Source organism: Parasteatoda tepidariorum, chromosome 6, assembly GCF_982258835.1.
Source record: "Parasteatoda tepidariorum strain Cologne lab strain chromosome 6, Ptep-v5.0, whole genome shotgun sequence".
NCBI lineage: Eukaryota > Metazoa > Arthropoda > Arachnida > Araneae > Theridiidae > Parasteatoda > Parasteatoda tepidariorum.
In genome coordinates this window covers 95,785,751-95,809,398 of record NC_141760.1, presented here as the reverse complement: position 1 = coordinate 95,809,398, position 23,648 = coordinate 95,785,751, and the positions used below count along the sequence as shown (strand labels likewise).

General features: G+C 30.0%; 1 protein-coding gene across 1 annotated transcript in view; it reads left to right on the top strand.

Moving 5' to 3' along the window:
- LOC107438562 (uncharacterized) overlaps positions 1-23,648 on the top strand; it is a 28,668-nt gene that overhangs the window by 2,062 nt on the left and 2,958 nt on the right. Inside the window, exons 2-3 of the mRNA XM_016050877.4 lie at positions 15,561-15,976; positions 21,862-22,013. Coding sequence (XP_015906363.3) covers positions 15,561-15,976; positions 21,862-22,013 — 568 coding nt within the window. The remainder of the gene's footprint in view (positions 1-15,560; positions 15,977-21,861; positions 22,014-23,648) is intronic.

Genomic DNA, 23,648 nt, shown 5'->3' with positions numbered 1-23,648 from the left:
TTTATCAAGAGTAATGACTTGATTAGATCTTTGGAGGTATTTAAAATGTTATTTTGTTAGACACTATTTCATGTAGTATTGCATATTGAGCTATAAAAATTGTAAAAGTGAAAATGCTACATATAGTAAATAATTATCTTAAGACGCATTAGTTTTGAACTATATTTTGACATATAAAAATTCAATGTCAAAAGTCTTTAAGTTAAGATAAATTTGAATTATATTTTAAAATATCGGGACAAGATATTCATAGTCCCATTTGTGTATTTTCAATTTTAGAAAAAACTGGAGACGAAGCATTTTAAATTGTGTTCTTGAACAACTTTTTTGTGAAGTGAAGAATAACTTCGCCATTTTAATGTTTTTTGACTTGGGGCCGAATAAATAAAAGATTGCAAGAAAGAGATTTTAAAAGTGGATTCTATGTAGTAAAAATAAGTAAATGAAATCTCATTTTGGGTCTTAAAGGTAAGATTGAATGTGTAAAACAGAGCAGTGAGCTAAGATATCATTATAAAATTTAACATAAATTTTATTTTGTTGGATTGTCGTCTCTCAAGAATAGTCCATTCGACTTCTAATATTTAGCTGAAAGATTCCATGAAAAAATAGCATCTATTAATAAATATTGTGAAAGTAAATTTATTTTTTCCATTACTACATGAAATTCAACAAATAGTCTCCAAGGATTAGAAAATTTGTTTTTTTAAAAAGAATGTTTGATCGTAAACAGCTATAATCTGCTTTACTCGTGCAGTTACTAGTGAAAATGCGAAACGCTTAGGAGCACCCGTAATTCTGCGTTTTAACTAGTCTCTTTGCATTAATTAATGATAACACAGCTAATCTCTTCTAATGTAAACGTAAAATGGAAAGCTTAGTCAGTAGATCCAAACATAAAAATATGTTTTGCAACTCCTTTTATAGAGTACTAATAGATAAAAAGAAAGAAATTTTTTAACCATAGGTTCTTACTGGCTGTAATCAGAATATTTGTAGTTATTTTACCTCAATTTTATCATTTGCTATTAGTAGGTAATATAATTTTTAAAAAAATAATTTAAAAAAAAAACAACTTAAGTATAAGTTTTTATAAAGTCAACTTGTGTCTGGCAACAACAAAAATGTTAATGTAACAGACTTTTTAATTTTCTTAAAATAAAAGTTATCAGTCTATAAAGTCAAGTGAGGCTAAGTGGGTATAGAATCAAGCTTTCCTTAAGGGAGGCTCTAAAATTAAACTACAATACTTATTTTACCGAAAATTTGATGCATTTTATATACATTGAATTCATTTAGATTAAATATGAAACATAACTTTTCAATTTTGTTTGATTGTTCTTTTTCATAGTAACGCATTCAAAAGAACGTGTTTTTGATATACCCACTTTAATCCAAAGTTGAGTAAAGTGGGTATAGTTCTAAAATTTATATATACTTCATTAAAAAAAACCTATGTAAATATTGTTTTAGAAACAAAAATGCTTTTTTTAAGTATTTAAGAGCATGAATCAGGATTATGTTTAAAAGAAAAAGTGCTAAAAATATTTTTTTTCGTATTATTAAATTAAAGAGTTAATGTTCATGGCTATCAAAATTAGGTTTCCCTTCGGATGTAGTGCATTTCGTTGAACTCTACACAATTTCATTAAACAGTAAGAAAAGTGTAATAGTTTTTGGTTTATTTAAAATATAAATGAGAGTTTAAAAACTATTATCTATAGTGGTAATTTGAAGTGTTTTTACTATGTATGGCAAACATGCAGTTTTATTCAATTTAGTTACTTTAAGAAAATCAAATTGTTTTTCGTGAAAAAACTGCCATATGAAGGCAGAAACGTGAAAACTCACCTATATCTTCAAATATGCTTACTAAGGTGTACCATAATGCTATTTTGGTAATTTTTAAATTGTATAATATGTCTGATATAGTGTTATTTCCTCCCTATCTTCCTTCTTTTTAAAAAACAAAACTTGATAGAAATTTTGTTTTTGGCATTAAAATTAGTGTGTAGACAATAATCAAACAAGTAAATTATTTTTTAGCTATTTCATTAAAAAATGTAGAGCATTAGATACTTACTAAAGCTAACACAGAAGTAAAAAAAAAAAAGATCCGTATCATACAATACTTAGCTAAGTCTAACCATATACCCACTTTACCCCACCTCAGAAAACAATTCATAATAAAAAGAATTTTGAAATTTATTCTTAAGCTTCTAGGTAGATCAGTTCTTTAGATGTCCCTCTACCAGTTTGAACTAAATCTAATAGTTTTTGGCTGTTTTTAATGATATTAGAAGAAAGTTTACCAGCAGCTTATTGTATAAGATGATTGCAAGTAGATAATTTGTTATCGTTAAATTATTTTTATCAGTTTCTAAAACTGAAATGAAAATACTTGCCGCACTCCCAGTAAATCTTTCTTAAAATATTAAACAAATAATCTCAATTTAAAAGGAGAAAAGTTTTTTTTTTTTTTTACATATGTCTACTTTCCCCCATTTATCCACTTTACCCCACCAGACCCTACTTAAACAAAAATAACTTAAATGAAATAAAATATTACATTCGATTTTATTAAATAATTAACAAATACATTTGTTTTGAAGAACGGTGCAATTTTTTAAAAAGAATTTTTGTTTAACATGTTGACACAAAAAAGTATTTTCATTGAAAAAAAAAAGACTAGCAAAAAAGTGACTTCTTTTCAGATTTTTAATGCATATTCTTTTTACTAGAATGCAAAATTAAGATCACACTACTAAAATTTATAAATTTTAGCAGTGTGATCGAATATTTATAAATTTAAAAAAAATTAATTTATATTCAATACTTATTTTAAATTTATAAAATAATTTAATGTAAATCAAATATATTTATATTATATTAAATATTTATGTATTTATATATATTTATATTTATATATTTATATATATTTATATATATTTATATTTATATATTTATATATATTTATATTTATATATTTATATTAGATTTAATTAAACTATAATTTACAAATTTATAAAATTCATAAATTTTTAAGCTATGTGCTGTCATCTTTTCTTCTCTTTTTGTTTTCCATTTTTTTAAACTTTTCAATCAAAACAAATTTTGTTAGGAGTATAATGTAGTGAATTTCGTAGCGCTTTAAAAATTAGACAAGACATCTTATTACGTAATCATCTCACAGAGAACACACAATTAGAGGGAGGAAATGAAGATGAGTCATCGTACTTACATCTATAACATCTCCTTGACATTAACTTTCTCAACTTTTTCTGCGCTGTCAATAAAAACTCCTTCACTAACTCGCTATATCGAACATAATGAAGGAAACAGTGAATATGAATTTAGGGTTTGTTTCGGATCGACAGAAAGTTAGACAATAGGGATGATTTGTAATAAAATCGACTTCTCACGTATTCATAATTCAGTTCTACGCATCTCGTGGGATTGTAAAATACATATACTTTAAAAAGAACAAACGGAAAGATATTTACGTGTAGTATTACCGTGATAGCGTTGTATCATAAAAGCGAGAAATTTTTTAAGTTAACGAAATTTCAATGAACAAATAAAGATGCCATATGAAATAAAACTTTTATACGTGACACAAGAGGGAGTCATCTTCTTTTCTTTATGGGAGTATAAACTGTTTATGATACATAAACCTTAATCATCTTGATTAATATTATAATTTTATGAAATTTATATTTTTCATCGACAGAACACAGAATACCTGAAAACGGCGTTGTTTTTGATGGAATAATGAGATATTTACTCAGACTATGATTATTAATGATGTTTTTGTTGTAGTTCATTTACGTTGCACTAGGGCTACACAATGGGCTATTGGCGACGGTCTGGGAAACATCCCTGAGGATGATCCGAAGACATGCCATCACAATTTTGATCCTCTGCAGAGGGGATGGCACCCCCGCTTCGGTAGCCCGACGACCTGCAAGCGAAGTCGAGCACTTTACGGTTGAACAGTTTAACGAGGACTAATACCGCACACCCTCGGTCCCTACTCAGACTGATCCAAGTGGTCACCCACCCGCACACTGACTGCAGCCAGTGATGCTTGACTTCGGTGATCTGCTGGGAACCGTGCCTAAGCGATCAGTCCACTGCGGGACTGATTATTAATGATACAAAGGCTTTAGAAAATTCGTTTTATGATACATAAATCACTCTAATCATCATAATGAATATTACTATTTTTTGAATTTTAAATTTCAATATTATTAAAAAGTCATCGACGTTCATGAGATACAACCATGATTATTTACGTTACTTAAAATATTACCTGATACTTTTTATGATACATAAATCATTAATCATTATAATGAATATTATTATTTCATAAATTTTATTCACCTCATTGATAAAATAAAAATCGACGTTTAGGAGACATTTACACAAACTAAGATTATTTATGATACAAATACCTGATACCTCTCATAAAACATAAACCATAAATTTGCCCTAGTGAATAATTACAATGAAACAAGCACAATGAAAACGTCGACTTTCTTGATATACACAGACTATAATTATGTTGCAAAAACACTACTTGATATTTTTTTATGATACATAAATCATTAATTATCATGATGAGTATTAATATTTCATGAATTTCATGTATCTCATTGATAGAACAAACATTGCCATGATTATTAAATAAGTCGGCTTTCATGAATTACTCAGACTATTATTATATTTATAATTCATAAACCCTGCCTTAAATTTTTTATGATACATAAATCACTAATCATGATGATGAATATTAATATCTTATAAATTTTATTTATAACATTGATGGAATAAACATCGCCATGATATTATTAAAAAATATCGACGTTCATGAGATACTGACAAAAACTAAGATTATTTATGATGCAAAAACCCTAACTGATACCTCTTATGATATACATGAACCATTAATTACCCAAGTGAATATTACAATTTTAGAAATGTGTGTATTTTACAGATAGACATTAATTTGACTTGATACATTTTACGATACATACATAATTAATTAAAATGATGAATATTAATGTTTTATGAATTTTATGCATCTCATTGATAGAACAAACATCGTCGTGGTTATTAAAGAAGTTGACTTCCATGTTTCTAAAGAAATTAAATGAATTCCTATATATTTACACAGATTGTTATTATTTGAAGATGTAGGGGGTAGAACGGTTTTCGTCTATTTTTCATAAAATTGACGATAGGGCCTTTGTTGCAGTTTGTAGTATAACTAATGACTAATCAATAACATGAAAATTTTTGACTAATCAATAACATGAAAAATCGGTTTACCCCGAGAGTTAATACGCAGTAAAGATGAGTTGTGCTGGGAAAAAAAGATTCCTGTGCGGTGTAGACAAGAAGAACAGTATAGTGAAGAAGACGATGAAAATACTATTAAGAGAGTACTGAATATAGAGGAATATTGAGGAGAAAACGTTTCTTGCACAATCCGATTTTCAATTTTTTTTCAGTATCAAAAATGACAAATTTTACTTTTTAATTTTTGGAGAATGTAAATCAATGCTTATTATAATCGTGTATATTTTTATTCTTACGATTTCAATCGTATATTTGCTTCTGATATATTTCGGACCTTTGGCGTTCATTTTTTCTCAGAATCAATTTTTATGAACTTTGACGTCTTTCACTGCCCCCCCCCCTGATCTTCATTTACTTTCATACTTCTTCTTTTCTTATGCCTGTTTAGGCAGAGGGGAGGAATTGTTCTCGTTTTCCAGTGGAACCATCTATGGTCAAGAATTCGACTTCTGCCACACCCTTACGTCACACCCGTTTATAGGGCGGACCCATTCATACATCCATTCATTCATCCACAGATTTTAATTTTGACCTGAATCAGAGAAAGATCGATCTCCTATCCAGTACCCCCAGAGATATTGATTTGTTATGGGAACATGGAGGACTTAGTGACTCGACAGATTTAATGTGCATTAGTCACCATTTTACTACACGGGGAGACTTCGGCCGGTGGGGTTCGGCCCAGAGCCCTACCGACCAAGATATCCCGGCCCTTACTACCATACTACTTGATACTTGAAACTGTACTTGATACTCTTTATGATGCACAAATCTAATACACACACATATGATTAATTGTACTCTTTGTTTCGCCTAAAACATAGAGTATAAAAAAATGCTGGCTTTGTATATTTTCACCGTATTTTTTTGTTTACAGATGCCATAATTTTTCTCGGGTAGCAAATTTTTACTAACTAGCGCAAGTTTGTAGTGCAATTTGCAGGGGAAAACAAGAATTAGGCGTTTTTTACATTGCAAATAGAAGAATGATCGGGATTGATAAATAAGCATTTATTTCTTTTCTATTTTATAAACTGATCTAAAAACGTCAAAAAGTCTGCAAAAATTTTGCTGAAAATTTTTAATTTTATTAAATGTGCCAAAAAAGGAATTTTTTTAAAGAAATAATTCGTTAATTCGGAGTTCATTGTTAATTAAATGATTCATTATTCATTAAATGAAGTATTTTTCCTTCTTTTCTTTTAGGGAAAAGGAAAATGCGTTAAATTGATAAATAAAGGTTCATAAAATTGGGATTCCACTGTATTGCCGATAAATGCAATGAGATAATCTAAAAAAAATTTTTAATGTAAAAAAGAATATGTAATTACCTTTTGCAGAGTAGGGGAGAGTGGGGTCAATTGTAACATTTTTTACTTAACTATTTTTAACTAAGAAAAAATCAAAAATATTAGTATTAATTGACAGACGAGTAAAGTAGACTATCCTCTACTAGAAAAAAAAATAAATACCTTATTTTAAATGTTATTATATTAGTTATGAACAATTTTTGACAGTCGTGCACTTGTTACAGTTGTCCCCACTTACGGGGTCAATTGCAACAGTTCATAAATTCAACTAAAACATAGTTAATTATACATATTATAGTTGTGATATATTTTTTTATTAATCAAAAAAGTAGTGATATTTTAGGAATAAAAACAATAATGAGCAGAGACCTAAAGGGTTAAACTTTTCACTTTAACGGGTTAGAAATTCTAATTTATGCAGAGAAAGGTGACAAATAAAATAATGCACACGCAACATAATATAAATGATATAGGAAACTATTGGTGGTTCTTGAAGAGTTAAGTAATGGTTCGTAAACATAAGATTATTTACTTTCAGCTGTTACAATCGTCCCTTTACTTATTGTTACAATCGTCCCCAAGACGCCATTTCAGCCTCATTTGTTAAAAATAATGCTAGTTAATTAACAAAACTAATCTCTTTCTTTTTAAATGTTAATTAAGGTGTCCACTTACACATTCGGTTAATAATTTTTATTTGTTTAAACAAAATTACTTTGTTACAATATAATATTCTAATACCAAAAAAAGTACTTACGTAGAGTGAAAATATCTTTTGTGATGTAACTCTTTCAAAAGTACATAAAAATGGTTGCCAGCAGGGGTGTATATGTAGATTTATTAATTACACCTTGTGTGCCACCTAGGAACCAAATCTAGAACCCGACACTCGAAATTTTTGCTCTGTTACAATTGACCCCACTCTCTCCTATTAACATCTATTTATAATTTTGTGCTTACCTGCTATCGCTTTCAATATAAATAACAGCAAATTCTTAATAATTTTTTTTTAAATTTAATCAGATTTAAAATGATACAGACAAGATCAGATTTAAGATGAATTAAATTTAACTCGATCAGATTCAGTCAGTTTTTAAACGTTGGGTAGAAAAGAAACAGTATCCTGGAGAAATAAATGGAAGTTATTATTATTAAATGTATGAATAATGAACATTAATTTCCATTTATTATATTCTAATTTTGGTTTCAAATTTTTATTTTGAGCATAAAAATAGACCTAAATGAAAGTTATGTCTTTTAATGTTATTGATTATTAGAATAGATGTTAAAAGTATATTAGAAATAAGTGCACTAGAAGTAAGTTGATTAGAATAGATGTTAAAAGTACATTAGAATAGATGTAAGAAGTACATTAGAATAGATGTTAGAATATATGTCAGAAGTATAATAGAAGTATGTATATTAGAACAGAGGTTAGAATAGATGTCGGAAATATATTATAAGTATGTACATTAGAATAGATGATAGAAGTGTATTAGAAGTATGTATATTAGAATAGATGTTAGAAGTATATTAGAAGTAAGTATATAAACTAAATTATAATAGAAATGTGAAGTATGTGAAGTAAACTAAATTAGAATAGAAATGTAGAGTATGTGAAGTAAACTAAATTAGAACAGAAATGTGTATATTAGAATTATATATATATATATATATATATATATATATATATATATATATATATATATATATATATATATATATATATATAATTATATATATATATATATATATATATATATATATATATATATATATATATATATATATATATATATAATTATATATATATATATATATATATATATATATATATATATATATATATATATATATATATATATATATATATATATATATATATGTTACGCTTTAAAAGCCTAAACATTGTAAGTTTGTAGTGTGGCCGGTGCTTCTTGAAAAAGATACAGGAAAATGCAGGAATCATAATATAATTTTATTAAAGTAAGGGCCAGAGCCCCAGAATGACAACCTTACATGCTGGTGGATAGGTAGAGAATAGCACATTTGACCTTGGAAAGAGGGTTTTTATATCTTTCTGGACAATATATTTAAATGTTAATAGGTCTCAGTAGCGTGGGACTGATCAATTTCCCAAGCTGCTAAAGCCACATCATCACATTTTTTGAGATAATTAGATCAATATTATTACTTTCTTGTGGGAAAGGTTTTTAAACGTTTGCGCGTTGGATAAATGCTCTATTTATGGATTATATTTAATATATAATTGTTTTAACATTACATAATATTCCCCCCCTCTGAAGAAAGGTCTGATCAATATGCTAGCCTATTGGTCAGAACTTCCCCCTTCACGCGATTTCAAATTAAAATTTATTATTTTTTGGAAAATTGTCCAATATTATACATTTATAAGTAAAGTATTACAACAATAACATTTATATAAAAGTAACTAAATATTTCTGCATAACTTTGAATAACAATAATTAATAACTTTATAATAATTAATAATGATTATGTACATTTTTCCTTTTCCTGTTGAAAAGAATAAGAAATATCAAAACAACTCTAGAATATCTAAAACAAAATATACCATGACATACATAAAATAAAAATAAATCAAACCACAATTTCACAACTTGTGAAAAGTTCTTTTCTTGAAATAAACTGGATGCATTGTTCGGGCCTAAATTTATTAAGTTATTCATCCATTTCAGAAGAAAAAAAAGTTTATGTTCTTAATCATCATTGTTTCATTTTCGAAACAATTATTATTCATAAAGTCATTTAAATTCACTTATCATTTACATAGTTTTTCTTACTTTCTCATTAGTAATTATGTATTTTCACAAATATTGTGTAGAATTATTCACAACATATGACATACACTTGAAGAAATCAATATAAATAAAATAATACAAATAATATAAGTAATCTAATTTAAAAGGTTTACTTTTCCACATGATAATTAAGTTCTTCGATAGCATAAAAATTTACATACAAAGTGCATAATAAATCTTTGTTGAAAATGATATGCTTTGTTCCAAAATAATAAAAATATAAGCGTTATCCATTGATAACAATTGATAGTCTAAGTTGGGTAAAATATTCCCAACTAGATGGAAAAAACTAGGGTTTTAAGTTTGTTTACTCATGCTTGATCCTTAATTGAGGAGAAAACATCAGTAAAGAAACATTCTATGTAAGGAGTCCCACGGTTCAAAAAACCATTTCTATATATTACATTTGCAAAAATAAAATTTAGGAAATTTACCTAAATTTTCCGAAGTAACTCTCAAACATCATGTAATAAAAATTCAGACATAGATGCATTAAAAAAAAAATAACGGGACTCCAAAAATAGGGGCAGAAAATAAAAATGAAAAACATATGAAAATACCAGCATTGAAAAGCTATTGTGAATTTTTTACATACAATTGAAACTGTTGACTTGGATAAAATTTCCTTAATTTGTTTACATGTACTATTTCTGATTCTTTCTTAGTGAGAAAATTAGGTTTATCAATTTCAAATGACACCTCAGATAATTTCTTTAAAATTTTGTATGGACCAGAATATGGTGAACTTAATTTCCTTGTGTTAGGATAATGGAATTTTTCGTAAATTACTAAATCATTAACTTTAAAATTAGGTTCCAAAAAATGAGTGTCATAACGAATTTTGGTTTTCTTAAAAAACTCTTGGGTATTTTGAACAGCTATTTTTCTTGCTTCATCAACTGGAGGATAAATATTTTGATTTACAAGAGAATCACAAGGTAATTTTCCATACATTAAATAAGCAGGAGGAAATTGTGTTACAGAATGAGGGGTGTAATTATATTCATGTGTTACTTCTTCTAATAACTTTGTCCACGGAATTTTTTTACAGTTTTCGTTGATTTTACATCTTAACCTAGAGATTATTGTCGCATTAGATTTTTCAACTTTTCCATTTGTTTGCGGATGATGAGCTGAAGTCAATAATTGTTTAACATTATAGTTTCTAAGAAATCTTCTAAATCTAGATGCTGTAAATGCAGCATTACGATCACTTAAAATTTTATCTGGAACTTGAATTTGAAAAATTTGTTTTAAGCAATTTGTATATGTTTCAGTTGTTACACTTTTTGAAGGAAAAGTCCAAAGATATCGAGTAGCATGATCAATAACTAAATGCAAGTATTTTTTAGTGGAGTTGTAATAGTTGAGCCCTCCGACAGTATCAATTGATAAAATTTCAAATGGTTGCTCTGTAGGGGGCATACTTTGTAACAACCCAAATCTTTTTTGGTGAGATTTTTTGTTAACTTGGCAAGTTTCACAACATTTAACATAGTTAGAGATATCAATTATTATATTAGGCCAATAGTAGAAAGGTGAGATTAAAGCAATCATTTTTTTAATACCAACATGACCAAATTGAAAATGAGTTTTTTCCAATATTTTTGTTCTTAAAGAAAATGGTATTACTATTTTATGCAAACCATTTTTCTTAATCGTTAACAAATCATTAATTGTGATGAATTTAGGATTACTTAAATTTTCGTTTAATTGTGCTGCTTTAATCTCATCATGAGTCACAACTGGATTATTATCAAATAAACTAAAAAATACTGAATATCTAGAAAGCATATCAGCTTCATGATTATTTTGACCCTTAATATATTTTACTTCACAATCATACATTGATAGTTTTAAAGACCATCTAAAAAGTCTACCTGTAGGATTTTTTATTTTCTTTAACCAAGTCAACGCGGAATGATCACTATAAATGATAAATTTATTTCCATGCAAATAACAGTGATATTTATCTAAAGCATTAATTATAGCTAAACATTCCAATTCAGTAATAGAATAATTTCTTTCATGTTGAGATAAACATCTGGAGTGAAAAGCTATTGGATGCAATGAGCCATCGGGATGTTTTTGTTTTAAAACAGCAGCAATTGCTTCTTTTGAGGCATCAACAAACAAATGACATGGATAATTAGGATTATACAAAGTTAAAACAGGTTTAGAAATTAAAGACGATTTTAATTGATTAAATGAGCAGGGGTCTGTCCAGACATTTTGTGAAAGGTCCGTTTTTCGTGAAATTGTGAAAAAATTACTCACATTCTTTCAACCCAGGGTCCGTTTTTATGAATTTGTGCAAATAGGGTCCGTTATTGCAAAAAAAAAATTTTTCAAGGAGTTTTTAAATTTTATAAACATACAAGATTATGCTCAACACTGTAAAATTATAATTAAAAAAAATTAAATTTTCAAAAATAAACAGCAATTGCTCCTTCTAAATTAGAGAAGCAACATACAAATATTTGGTATTTAGCCTATACTGCTGAACGCAGAATATTCATTTCGGACAAATAATGGAAGATTCGTGTGCCGAAAACAAAACTTAATTCGTTTACATCCATCTTTCTTGTTTTCTGCCCTGGGAAGGGTTTATTCGATTAACAAAATTATAATGAAGATAAACAAATTTGTGAAGGGTCCGATTAAAAGAAAAATCATTTTGTGAAGGGTCCGTTTTTAAGTTAATATATCTTGTGAAGGGTCCGTTTTTAATTTAAAATATTTTGTGAAGGGTCCGTTTTTATGAAAAGATATTTTGTGAAGAGTCCGTTAACGGACCCAAATTTCTTCTAAACAGACCCCTGATGAGGTATTGCATTCTATTGTCCAATTCCATTTAACATTTTTCTTAAGAAGATTATTAAGTGGCAATCTAAGTTCTGCATAATTCTTAATAAATTTATGGTATACATTAATACTACCAAGAAATCGTTGTAGCTCTTTAACATTTTTTGGAGGTTTTAACTGTCTAATAGTTTCGATATTAGCATTTGCAGGTGAATATTGACCTTTTTCTATTTCATATCCTAAAAATTTTATTTTAGTCTTAGCAAATTGACATTTTGAAAATTTAAGTTTTAAATTTTCAGTTTCACATATTTTAAAAATTTTCTCTAAATGATCTAAATGTTCTAAATAATTATCAGAATATATGATAATATCATCAAAATAGTTTAAAGCAAAATCAACTTTATGTTTCTGTAAAATTTGACGAATAGCTCTTTGAAAAATAGCTCTTTGAAAAATAGCGGGTGAATTTTTCCAACCAAACGGTAAACGTAAAAATTCATAAAGGCCAAAATTGGTTGTAAATGCTAATTTTTCAGTATCATTTGGATCTATTGTTAAATTCCAGTAACCACATTTTAAATCTATAGTTGAAAAATATTTAGCATTAGACAATTTATCAATTAAATCATCAATTCTAGGTACAGGTTCAGAGTCAGTTTTGGTTATCTGATTAAGTTTTCTAAAATCTACACACAATCTGGTTTTATTACCTTCATCTTTTTTGTAAACAAGAGTAACTGGGGAAGAGTATGGACTATAGGAGGGTTTAATTATGTTAGCTTGTAATAAATTATCTATTTGATTTTTAATTTCTGCATTATCTTTAACAGATGCTCGATATGGACGCAATAATATGGGCAGTTCAGAAGTTAACTTTACTTTAACAGGTTGAAGATTTAAGTTGCCAATATCAAAATTATTTTTGGAAAATACATGATCATAACTAGATAAAAGATAATTTAACTTTACCCTATCCTCTTCAGAAGTTACAGGTATTTTATCCTGAAATTCTGAGGGTGGGTTGAGCCTATGCTCATGAATATTTAAACTATTGACATTTCTTTCATCATAAAAATTATTAGTTTCTATATTTCTAGTATTAACACAATCATTACATTACAATTCACATTTTTAAGATCAATTTTTTGTTTAGTGTTGTAAAATATATTAGTATGATATTTATTTTTAGCACTATAATAATTATTAGACTGAGAAAATTTATCATATGTAACATCTTTAAATTTTTGAAAAACTCTAAAATTTTCAAAATCAATATGTAACTTAAATAATGAAATTTCATTAAGACCAAGTATTGCATAATTAAGAGGGGTGTCTATAAAGGCGCATGTTATTACTTTTGTAATGTTTCCTATTTTAACACTTACCTTTTGGAGGTTTCCTTTGATATTTCCTTGAAATTGCGAAATTAAAATCCTAGTAGAGTTCGAATGTTTTTTTGATTGTCGTATAAAATTTTTTGGAATTATAGTGATGTTGGATCCTGTGTCCAATATAGTTAGTAAGTTCTTATTGTTTACTCGCGATGTCACACATAAATAGTCATTTGATGGTCAGCTGTTGTTATTGCTGTGCTGCGGAGGCTGGGAATCATGCTGAGGTACACCATAGCGATTAAGAGAATTCACAAACCTTGGCTGCTGCATTCTGTACTGATTTTGGGGAATCCACTGCCTTGGCTGCTCCATTCTGTACCGATGCTGGGGAATCCACTGCCTTGGTTGCTCATAGTATCTTGGATTATCATTCCAGTTTTGTCGTTGGGGAGTAGGTCTATTGAAGGCACACTTTTCATTTTTTTCTAACTTTGAACACAACTTAATAAGTTCTTCAACAGTAGAAGGAGATGCTATACTCAGAAAATTACGAAATTTTTCTGGTACGTCAGCTTTGATGGATTCTAGCAACAGCTCCTCACCTATGCTTAGATCCTTCGACGCTCTCCACTTCTCTGTAGCATATTCAGAAAATGTCTTTTTTGGAGATGGCCTCATAGATAGAAAAAGTTCATACTTCTCTTCTCTAGAAAGAGAAAATTTTTCTTGTAGTTTTTCCTCGAGTTCGGTCCATTTTTCAATTTCTATGCATTCATTAATGTAGAAGGTAAATAAGTCTCTTTTCAGGTATTCAGATATGTTATTTATTTTCCAGTATTCTTCCAAATGTAGGATTTCACATTTTTTATTGAAATACTTGATCCAGTTGGTAAAATTATTTTTATCCTCACACGGAGAAATATTAACGCGCACTGGAGCGTCCACCTGTTTTTCTTCAGAATCCGACATTGTTCGTTTAATTTTTCTGTTTCTTAACTCCAAAGTCATCAAAATAAAGTTCTAATCGGTGATTAAAGCAAGAAGTAGACAAAACAAAGAGAGAAATAACAGTCCTCGTTCTTCTTAACCACACCCACGCATTCGAATTTCTAATCCAAGGTTACGAATCATTTTCGAAGAGAAAGTAGATCATTAAAAGATGTATTCCATTTTTAAATTAAATATCATTTTCAGTTTTCAATAATAATTTTTCACGACAGGAAACTATCACTGCCGACTTATCTGTTACGCTTTAAAAGCCTAAACATTGTAAGTTTGTAGTGTGGCCGGTGCTTCTTGAAAAAGATACAGGAAAATGCAGGAATCATAATATAATTTTATTAAAGTAAGGGCCAGAGCCCCAGAATGACAACCTTACATGCTGGTGGATAGGTAGAGAATAGCACATTTGACCTTGGAAAGAGGGTTTTTATATCTTTCTGGACAATATATTTAAATGTTAATAGGTCTCAGTAGCGTGGGACTGATCAATTTCCCAAGCTGCTAAAGCCACATCATCACATTTTTTGAGATAATTAGATCAATATTATTACTTTCTTGTGGGAAAGGTTTTTAAACGTTTGCGCGTTGGATAAATGCTCTATTTATGGATTATATTTAATATATAATTGTTTTAACATTACATAATATATATATATATATATATATATATATATATATATATATATATATATATATATATATATATATATATATATATATATATATATATATAACATATATATATATATATATATATATATATTAGAATAGATGTTAGAAGTTCTATATCTGTATTTTGGGCTACTTTATGATTATTTAAAAATTGTTTAATGAAAACAATTGATATTTAATTTTCAACTTCAATGTTTTTAATAATTTACGTCTAACTATGTTCTTTTTTCCAGGCCCGTTTCCGTCATCAAAATATTACATCTACTCAATTTTGTTCATCTTCACAGTCATTCTCATCTATTTATACTCATCTCCTCGGGAATTGAGCACCAATATTTTTGACTTTGCGAACAAGTACGGTGTTAAGTTCGAGCCATCAACGATTTCAACAGAGGAGAGAGATTTCAGCACATCTCCTGCACACTTAAAGAATTCTACCAAGTCAAAAATTGCCGATTCCCTGGAAAACATATCAAACACTTCAACGATGTCAAATGTCACAAGTGCTGAATTATTAAATGAAAGGTTTTCAACGCAACCGCGGAAAGGTTATTTAGTCTATTCAAGCAACTGTAAAATTCCTGACATTGATCCAATGGACCCAAGTATTAAAAATTTGATCACTTTTAAAAAACCATTAAACTGTACGGTAAATATGCATTTATTGTTTCATTTTATAAAAAGAAACTTTCTTTAGGAAGGTAACTTTTGAATAATAGCCTAACCCAATCAGGGAAACAGTCCCAAGTAAATACCTAAATGGCGAATAAAGACATTAAAACTAAATCAATTACTATGATTTTTATTATGAATTAAAATTCTTATCTTATTTTTTCCTCAAAAGATGGGAGCACAACAAGGTCAAAATATTAAGCACTAAGAACAATCAAGTTTAAATTCACAGCAAAAGTTTTAAATATGTTAAAAAACTTTAGGTGCATCCTCCGTAAAATCCATTTTACAATAGAACCCATTTTTACCATAAACTTCAATTTCACCGTAAAATATTGTACCGCAATTTTTACCGTAATATACATTTATTTAAAGTGATTTAATTTTTTATGGTAATTATTACTGCAAAAATAACGGTACATCAGGTTTTTTATTCCGTGACATGTTCCGTAAAGGAGTTGGATTTAAGCGACCCAGGCAAATAAGCTCATACGCAGAAAAATTTGATATCTCGCCGTTACGAAAGAGCCCGCAAAGTATTCGAGGTCAAGCAGAAGGTGGACTCTCAGGCACAAGGCGCCGAGCCACGCTCGAATAGGAGCACCACAAGTTGCGGCGGATGGCAAAGGAGGCAAGGGAGGGAAACACATTGCGCGACGAGGCCGGGTGGAAGCGGAGACGTTGAGTCTCGGCACCAGCCTGGATCGACAGCAGTCAAGCGGCCACCAGGAACTCCAATCACTCTCTGACCAGAAAGCCCGCAAGGCCTCCTGCCCCAGAACCATGCTTTATTAAAACCATTAAATTACTAAAATCAATTTAAAACACATTTTAAAAATACAAAATGTTGAGCGATGCTCAAAAATTGATATTACATGAGTCGCAGGAGCATGCCCAAAGGCTTACAAATCAGGAGTAGGTGGCCTAAGTTCTGTATCTCGTTCGTTTCTGAATCATGGTCTTTGCCCATTGGCTCGAGGGACAGCCTTGATGCGTGACGCTTTGGTTGGTTTTATGCCCTAAACGATACTTCGAGTTTGCCTCGACGCAGTTGATGCATGAACTCTTTTCCTTGCTTTCACTCTTTCTGTGCCCACTCGAGCAGCAATTGGCTCATGTTTCCTCGTACTGGCAATGCCTTGATGAGTGTCCGAGCCTATTGCATCTATAGCAGCGCAAGGGCCTGAGGTATTCTTTGACTTTGTGGATATGCCAGCCGAGGCTGACGCTACCCTTTCTGACAATTTTGCCGATAGAACTAGGGTCAAGACGAACTACCCAATGAACGCCTCTTTTAGATTTGATTGAGAACAAAGCCTCCACCTCTTTCTCATTAATCTCTCTATCGGTCTCTTCTAACCCGGAAACCAGATCCTCTTTACTCAAAGTCTCCTCAACCTCTTAAATTATGGTTCGTGGCTTAAATCTCTTAATTTCTTGACACTCCAGGTCTTTGCTCAACGGGGTTCGTTTAAAGCCTTCTAAAACTTTTTTTGTGTCACTCTTCCTTTCCATTTTCAAGAGCGCACCCCCGTCTCTTGTCTTTCTTATACTCTTTAACCCGATGAGGTCCGTAGGTTCGAAGTACTGTTTAACCTTCTGAACGGTATCACCCTTGACGTTCTCGTTCTTTGGCTTTATAGTAATGCAGAAATCTGCTTTCACTCCTGGGGCTCCAGATGAGGCGTCTTTCCCAATCACCTCTGCGTACGTTGGCGTTCTTTTCTTTTTGCCCTTTAAAGCAACTTGCAGTGCTTTTTCCGCCTGGTCATGGAGCCCCCTAGTGTAAGAAAGCAATTCATTTTGCCTATTGACTATGTCGCTTAGTTCGAAAACTATGGACCAAAGCTGTCCTGCTTCGACTAAGCCAATTTTCTTCCCAGTGTTGGTGTTCATGAATCTACTGAACTTCTCAAAAATGAATGATTTGGAACTCGCCCACTCCTTTTGACTTTCCTCGAAAGAGTTCTCAAAAATCTCATGCAGCTCCTCTGCCTCCGCCTCGCTATCCGACATATTAAATCAATTAAACTTTTCGACCAACAGTCTAAAATCAGTACTGCGCCAAAGACACTAAGACAGAATTGCAGTCTTCGGTTCACCGTCCCCTCCGTCCACGTTTGCCGTCAAAAGACGTTACTCCCTCGAACCACGCAGAGGTGTAGAACGGGTTTAAATGCTAGTGGTTGATGGTATTTGGTGAACCGTTTAAGAGTTTGACGCGGAGAATAGACTCTGGGCCTTGTTCCACCGCGGGTATTTTCTGAGCAAACTACCTTACAGATTCTTACGGTTGAAAGTAACCTCGAGTGATTTCTAATGTATGGTATAATTTGGTCTGGAGGAATGCCAAGATTTTCCCAGTATTTTTTTCTGTAATTTGATCCAGAATTTTCTACAGTATGGTTTGGTTCGTAATTTTAAGATGAAAGTTAATAAAAAAAAATCTTATATTTTTTATTATAATATTGAAACTACTTTTTTGGAAAAACAAAAATTTGAGGACAGTGCGAACTTTGCATATTTTACATCTCGATACGATAGATCTAAATATTATCCAATACTAAAAAAAAAAAAAAAACTAAACTCAGTGGCGTGACAGCCCATAGAGGGCCAAGGCCTACTGTGCCCATCTCAGTTTTCTTGACCTTGGGCTCTGGGGTGCAGGAGCAGAAGCTCCGGTTAGGTGGTCAGCCGAACGCGAAGCCCCCAGTGTTTAGTTCCCAAGCATGCTTGGTACACATTTATCGACCCACGGAAGGGATGAAAGGCTGAGTTAACCTTGCCCGGCCCGAGGATCGAACCCGGGATCTGTGGCACGGGAGTGTGAAGCTCTACCACATTATCCAATACTACGCACTTAAAATTTGATAAGTATCAGTGTATTAGCTGTTGAAAAGAATACCATTTTACAACTAAAGCGATAACTGAATGAAATGTGTAAGGTGCGTGCAATGGCGGCAAGAAACATGTAGTACATACTTTGAAAACCTTAACCAAATATGTATTAAAGTTCAGTAGTGAAGTGTAGTGCACTGTACAATAGATTTTGTTCATTCGATTCTTTTTACTTATTTTTCAGGGTAAAATTTACAGCGTATTGTAAGTTTTTTATAGTTAAGCAGGAAATTTATTATTTTCCATACTTTAACTTCACTTTTTCTTAGATGGCCATCTCACGTCAACATTAAAGAGAGATGGCCACTTGTCAGTTTAATTTCAAGTAACTTTTTTCATATTCTGTTCTAATTATTCTTTTATCCTCTTTTTGCTCAAAATATGTTGAGTACATGTATGAGAATTTAAAATATGCATAGACGTTTCTTCTATTCTTAGCATTTTTATTTCGATTTGTAAAAAAACTAAGAACATCTATCCTAGACTTACCTAATATTTTTACCCAATATATTCTTCACATTACCTTCAGTTCTGTTGTCATTTACTTTATTAACACTATAATTGCTTTTGCTTGCATAGAAATACTTTTAAATATAAAAATATTTTGAAATAAAAAACTTTATTTAAATAGCCTATCATTAGTATCACCATTTCTCCCCAAAACTTTTTTGAATGGATTTGATATGCTCCATCATTAGAATAACTAAACTTCTCTACCAAACGTGCCCGTTATTGGATTTTTATATAGGACATACGTAATAAAATATATAAAAAAGCGGGATAGTGATCAAAACTAATTATGTGTTCGAAAAGTAATGATAAGTTTTAAGCCTAACTGCAAATTGAGAAAGATGTTAAATTGCCGTGAGAAGATATTTTACCGTTAGTGTTTAGATAGTAATTTATTTTTTTCCTACTCTGACAGCTCACATCGACTTCATTAAGAAATATTGAATAGAATTATTACTCAGTTTTCGTTCCGCATCATATATCTTACAAATAAGATTTAAGGCAATCTAGTAGTTTGCATTTTTTTTCTTTATCTGGTATTTGTGCTTGATGTAATTTCAAGGTTATTATTACGAATCTGATAAGCGGATTTCATAAAAAGAAATCATCTGGAAAAAAGCCTGTGCATCAAAAGAAGTACTGACTGCTTATATAACCAACGAAATTAAATTATATTTTATTCATTATTTTAGATATAATTGAGTCTTACCGAATAAGTTCCAATTCCTATCGAGATTTTATACGTCTTCAAAAATATACATAATTAGTTTTAAAGTGTGGGAAGATTGGAAATAAAGTAGCTGTAATATATTTTGTGGGACAAATAAGATTTGAATAACTGTATGATTCGCAGATAAATAACTCAAATTAAATAATCTAAGCAAATATAATACACAGAAAAATAACCTTATTTATTCTAATGGCGGAAAAATGTGTAAATTTAGGTTTTAATCTACTTACTTATTTTTAAATATTAAGAACTGGTTGAATTGAGATTGAGTTTTATTAGACTGATGCTGATAATTATTTCTAATAAGTATAATCATTATTATTATTTCGAAGCATCATTATTCCGCATGTTAGATGTTTTCAGATTTAAAATTGTAGTTTTAAGATCTGTAATAAATAGTAAAGTAAAACTGTAAAAGATACAAAATGCTAAATGCAAAACTGAAGAAAAAAAAAAAACAATTTAAGTCATAAAATTTAAATCGATTTCTCTGAAAACAACACAATTTATGACGACATATTAAAATAGTCAAGCAAAGTTGAATCACTTATCATTTCTGCGTACTCATAAATATTTCATAGATTGCTCACAAATCATCCCTTTCAACATGCATAAAAAAATACATAAAAAATAATAAATAAAGAAAGAAAGAATTAGAATATCTTGAAATAGTTCACCACTCGACTAAATTATTCAGAAATCAATAGTTTTGGTGGCATAATGCTTTTCAAATTTATCATTCACAAAATGATAAATTAAAATATTGCCCTGTAACCATATTTTATCTCATTTTATAACTGGTATTGAACAGTCGATCCTTGTTTGGGTTCACCAGCTATGAATTTTAGATTCATAGCCCTGCAATTTTGAACCCAACCCAGAAGATGGGAAAACTCCAGGGGGCTGCGGTAGCTCAGGGGATAGAGCGTTTGCATCCCACTAAGGCGAATGAGATTCGAATCCCAGAGGTGAAAGGTAAAATTCTGCTCCCAGATCACACCGACCACAGTGTTGATATAAAAATATCCTCAGAGGTACACGAATCATGGGTTAGAGTCTCCTTGAAATCGGGCTAACCATGGATGATTTTCCTCGACATGTGGCACAAATGTGAATAGTTCCATCAAAAACGTTCCCAAGAGGAATAGTTTCTTTTAATGCTCGATGCAGATTCTTTTTTCAGCGTTGTGTTCAAAATTACAATGGTACGAAGTTGAATATTGATAGGCGTAAATTCATATTTGGGTTGGCTGTTCAATGTTGGTTATAAAATTATAAGATAAAGTAAGAAAACTCCAGGATCAAGCACTGGAACAAACTAGCTTTCATGGGTTGGAACTAACCCACATTTGAGTTACGTAGAAAGGAAAACCGCGAAAAACTTTTCACAATGGCAAGGGGATTATTATACCCATGATTCGCATCCAAATAAGGATGTTTTATGTCAGCACTGTGGTCGGTATGAACCTGAAGCAGAATTCAAATCGAACAGCTATATATAGGAAATATTTATGGTAAAAAATACAAATATATAAATCATCTACTTCCTTCTCATGGGCCATGAGAAAATTAGATTTTTTGGATGACCCTCATGTAATGAAGGAATCATTTATAATAAAATATTGATATGTTGAATCGAAATTTTATAGGTAAGTATTAATGCTTAAAAATGTAAGGTTTTTGTATGAAACAAATTAAAATGAATCTACTTTTTTTATTCACAGAAACGAGAACCAATTACTAAAACAGATGGAAATTGGCTTATATTAGATAAAAACGCAGTCATGAGAAGAGGTTTTAAAAACTACGCTTGCTGTTATAGGTCTCTTGAAAGATATGAAGCCGAAGACGCATCATATAAGGATTGGAAATATGTGTTTGTATTCAATTGAAATAACATGCTGACATTTTTATTAAAATTAAGTTCACGAAATCCCAATTTGCTTAAACGAAGTGTATCATATCAACTAAATTTGTAGTAACGAAGTAAATTTGGATCATATCAACTACGGATTTTATACAGGGGTTTTCGTAATCACCACCTTTTATATGCAATTTTTAGAACCCTTGTAATAATTAAGTGAAAAATATGCACTTTAAGAGTTCTACATTAATGCTTAAACGAGGAAAAGGGAAAACGATATCAAATTCTGACAAATCGCTAAAGGAATGTCAGATTAAATATATCTAAAACCAATTTAAATTCCCGATGAAATTCAAAAGTCTTTTCACCTTTCGTACTATTTCATTTCGTATTGTTTCATTTAATAGTTTTCGAGCTTTAACAGGGAGAGTCAAGCTGAGCGAAAATTTCCTGAAACAATGGTGGAAGCAGTAGTTTGTTTTTTAATATAAGAATAAAATTTTATTTTCACTTTTTTATTCAATCATTACAATTTAATTAAAAAGGAATATTTTATGAACATTGCTTATGAACAAATTGAAACGCAGCTAGATTTTTTAACAAAAAATTTTTTATGCTGCTAAAAAAAATGGATTTTTTTTTGATATTTTAGGAAGTAAAAGTGGTTACAATATTATTTTAAATTGAAAAGGATCTGTCTTTATCGGAGTCAAAATGCCGAACGTACTGAATATTATCTTTTTCTCTTTTATCACCTTCTTTCAATCTATATCTGATAAACAAAAAAGGGCTTTATTCGCTTCGCTGCATTGAGACACCTGAAATTGTTTTTATTATCCATTCAACTAAATACTATGAATGCGGATGTTTCTAGAAATAGTATTTGTAAGTCTTTATCGAACAAATTTACTATTATATGCACAGAACAACATGTGTGTTAAATCTCGAAAAATATCTCATAAAACTGATTATTTATTCGATATAAGCTTTGTGTAAATTTGTTTTTACATCATTTTACACGAGTCTGATTTTATCTGGTGAAATTTTATAAGCGAGTTTTCCCAGATTCAATAAACGATTCGTATAAATTATATTTATTTATATCCGTTTTAAAACAGCATTTTTTTTGCTGTTGTTTGTAAGCAATTTGATACATTAGTATTGAATAATCATGAATAGATGATGTAATAAATGATAAGAATTTATGAATTTATGCTTGAATAATCGGAAAGATTTTCTGAATAGTTTAACCGTGTCTTTCATACGAAGGCCAGCAACAATTCTAGAGGACAGCGATACCACTTAATTGCTGCACAATCGCTAAAAAAACCTGATCAATACATTTATTCAAATCAAATGTACATAGCTATTAGCTATAAATATAGAATAAATAGTACGAATTCTCGAAGGAAATTTTTTTTAGATATAGAACCCTTTAAAATATCGAAAAACACATTAAAAAATAATATAATACAAAATAAACAAAAGAAAAAAAATTTAATGCAAAGTAAAGTTTACACTGTAAAAAATTCTGGATCAAATCACGGTAAAAAGTACTGGAATTCCAAGTGTAGCATTTGTGAAATACATGTTAGCATAAAATCCATTATTACAATAAAATTTTTATAGCAAATTTTTACAGTGATT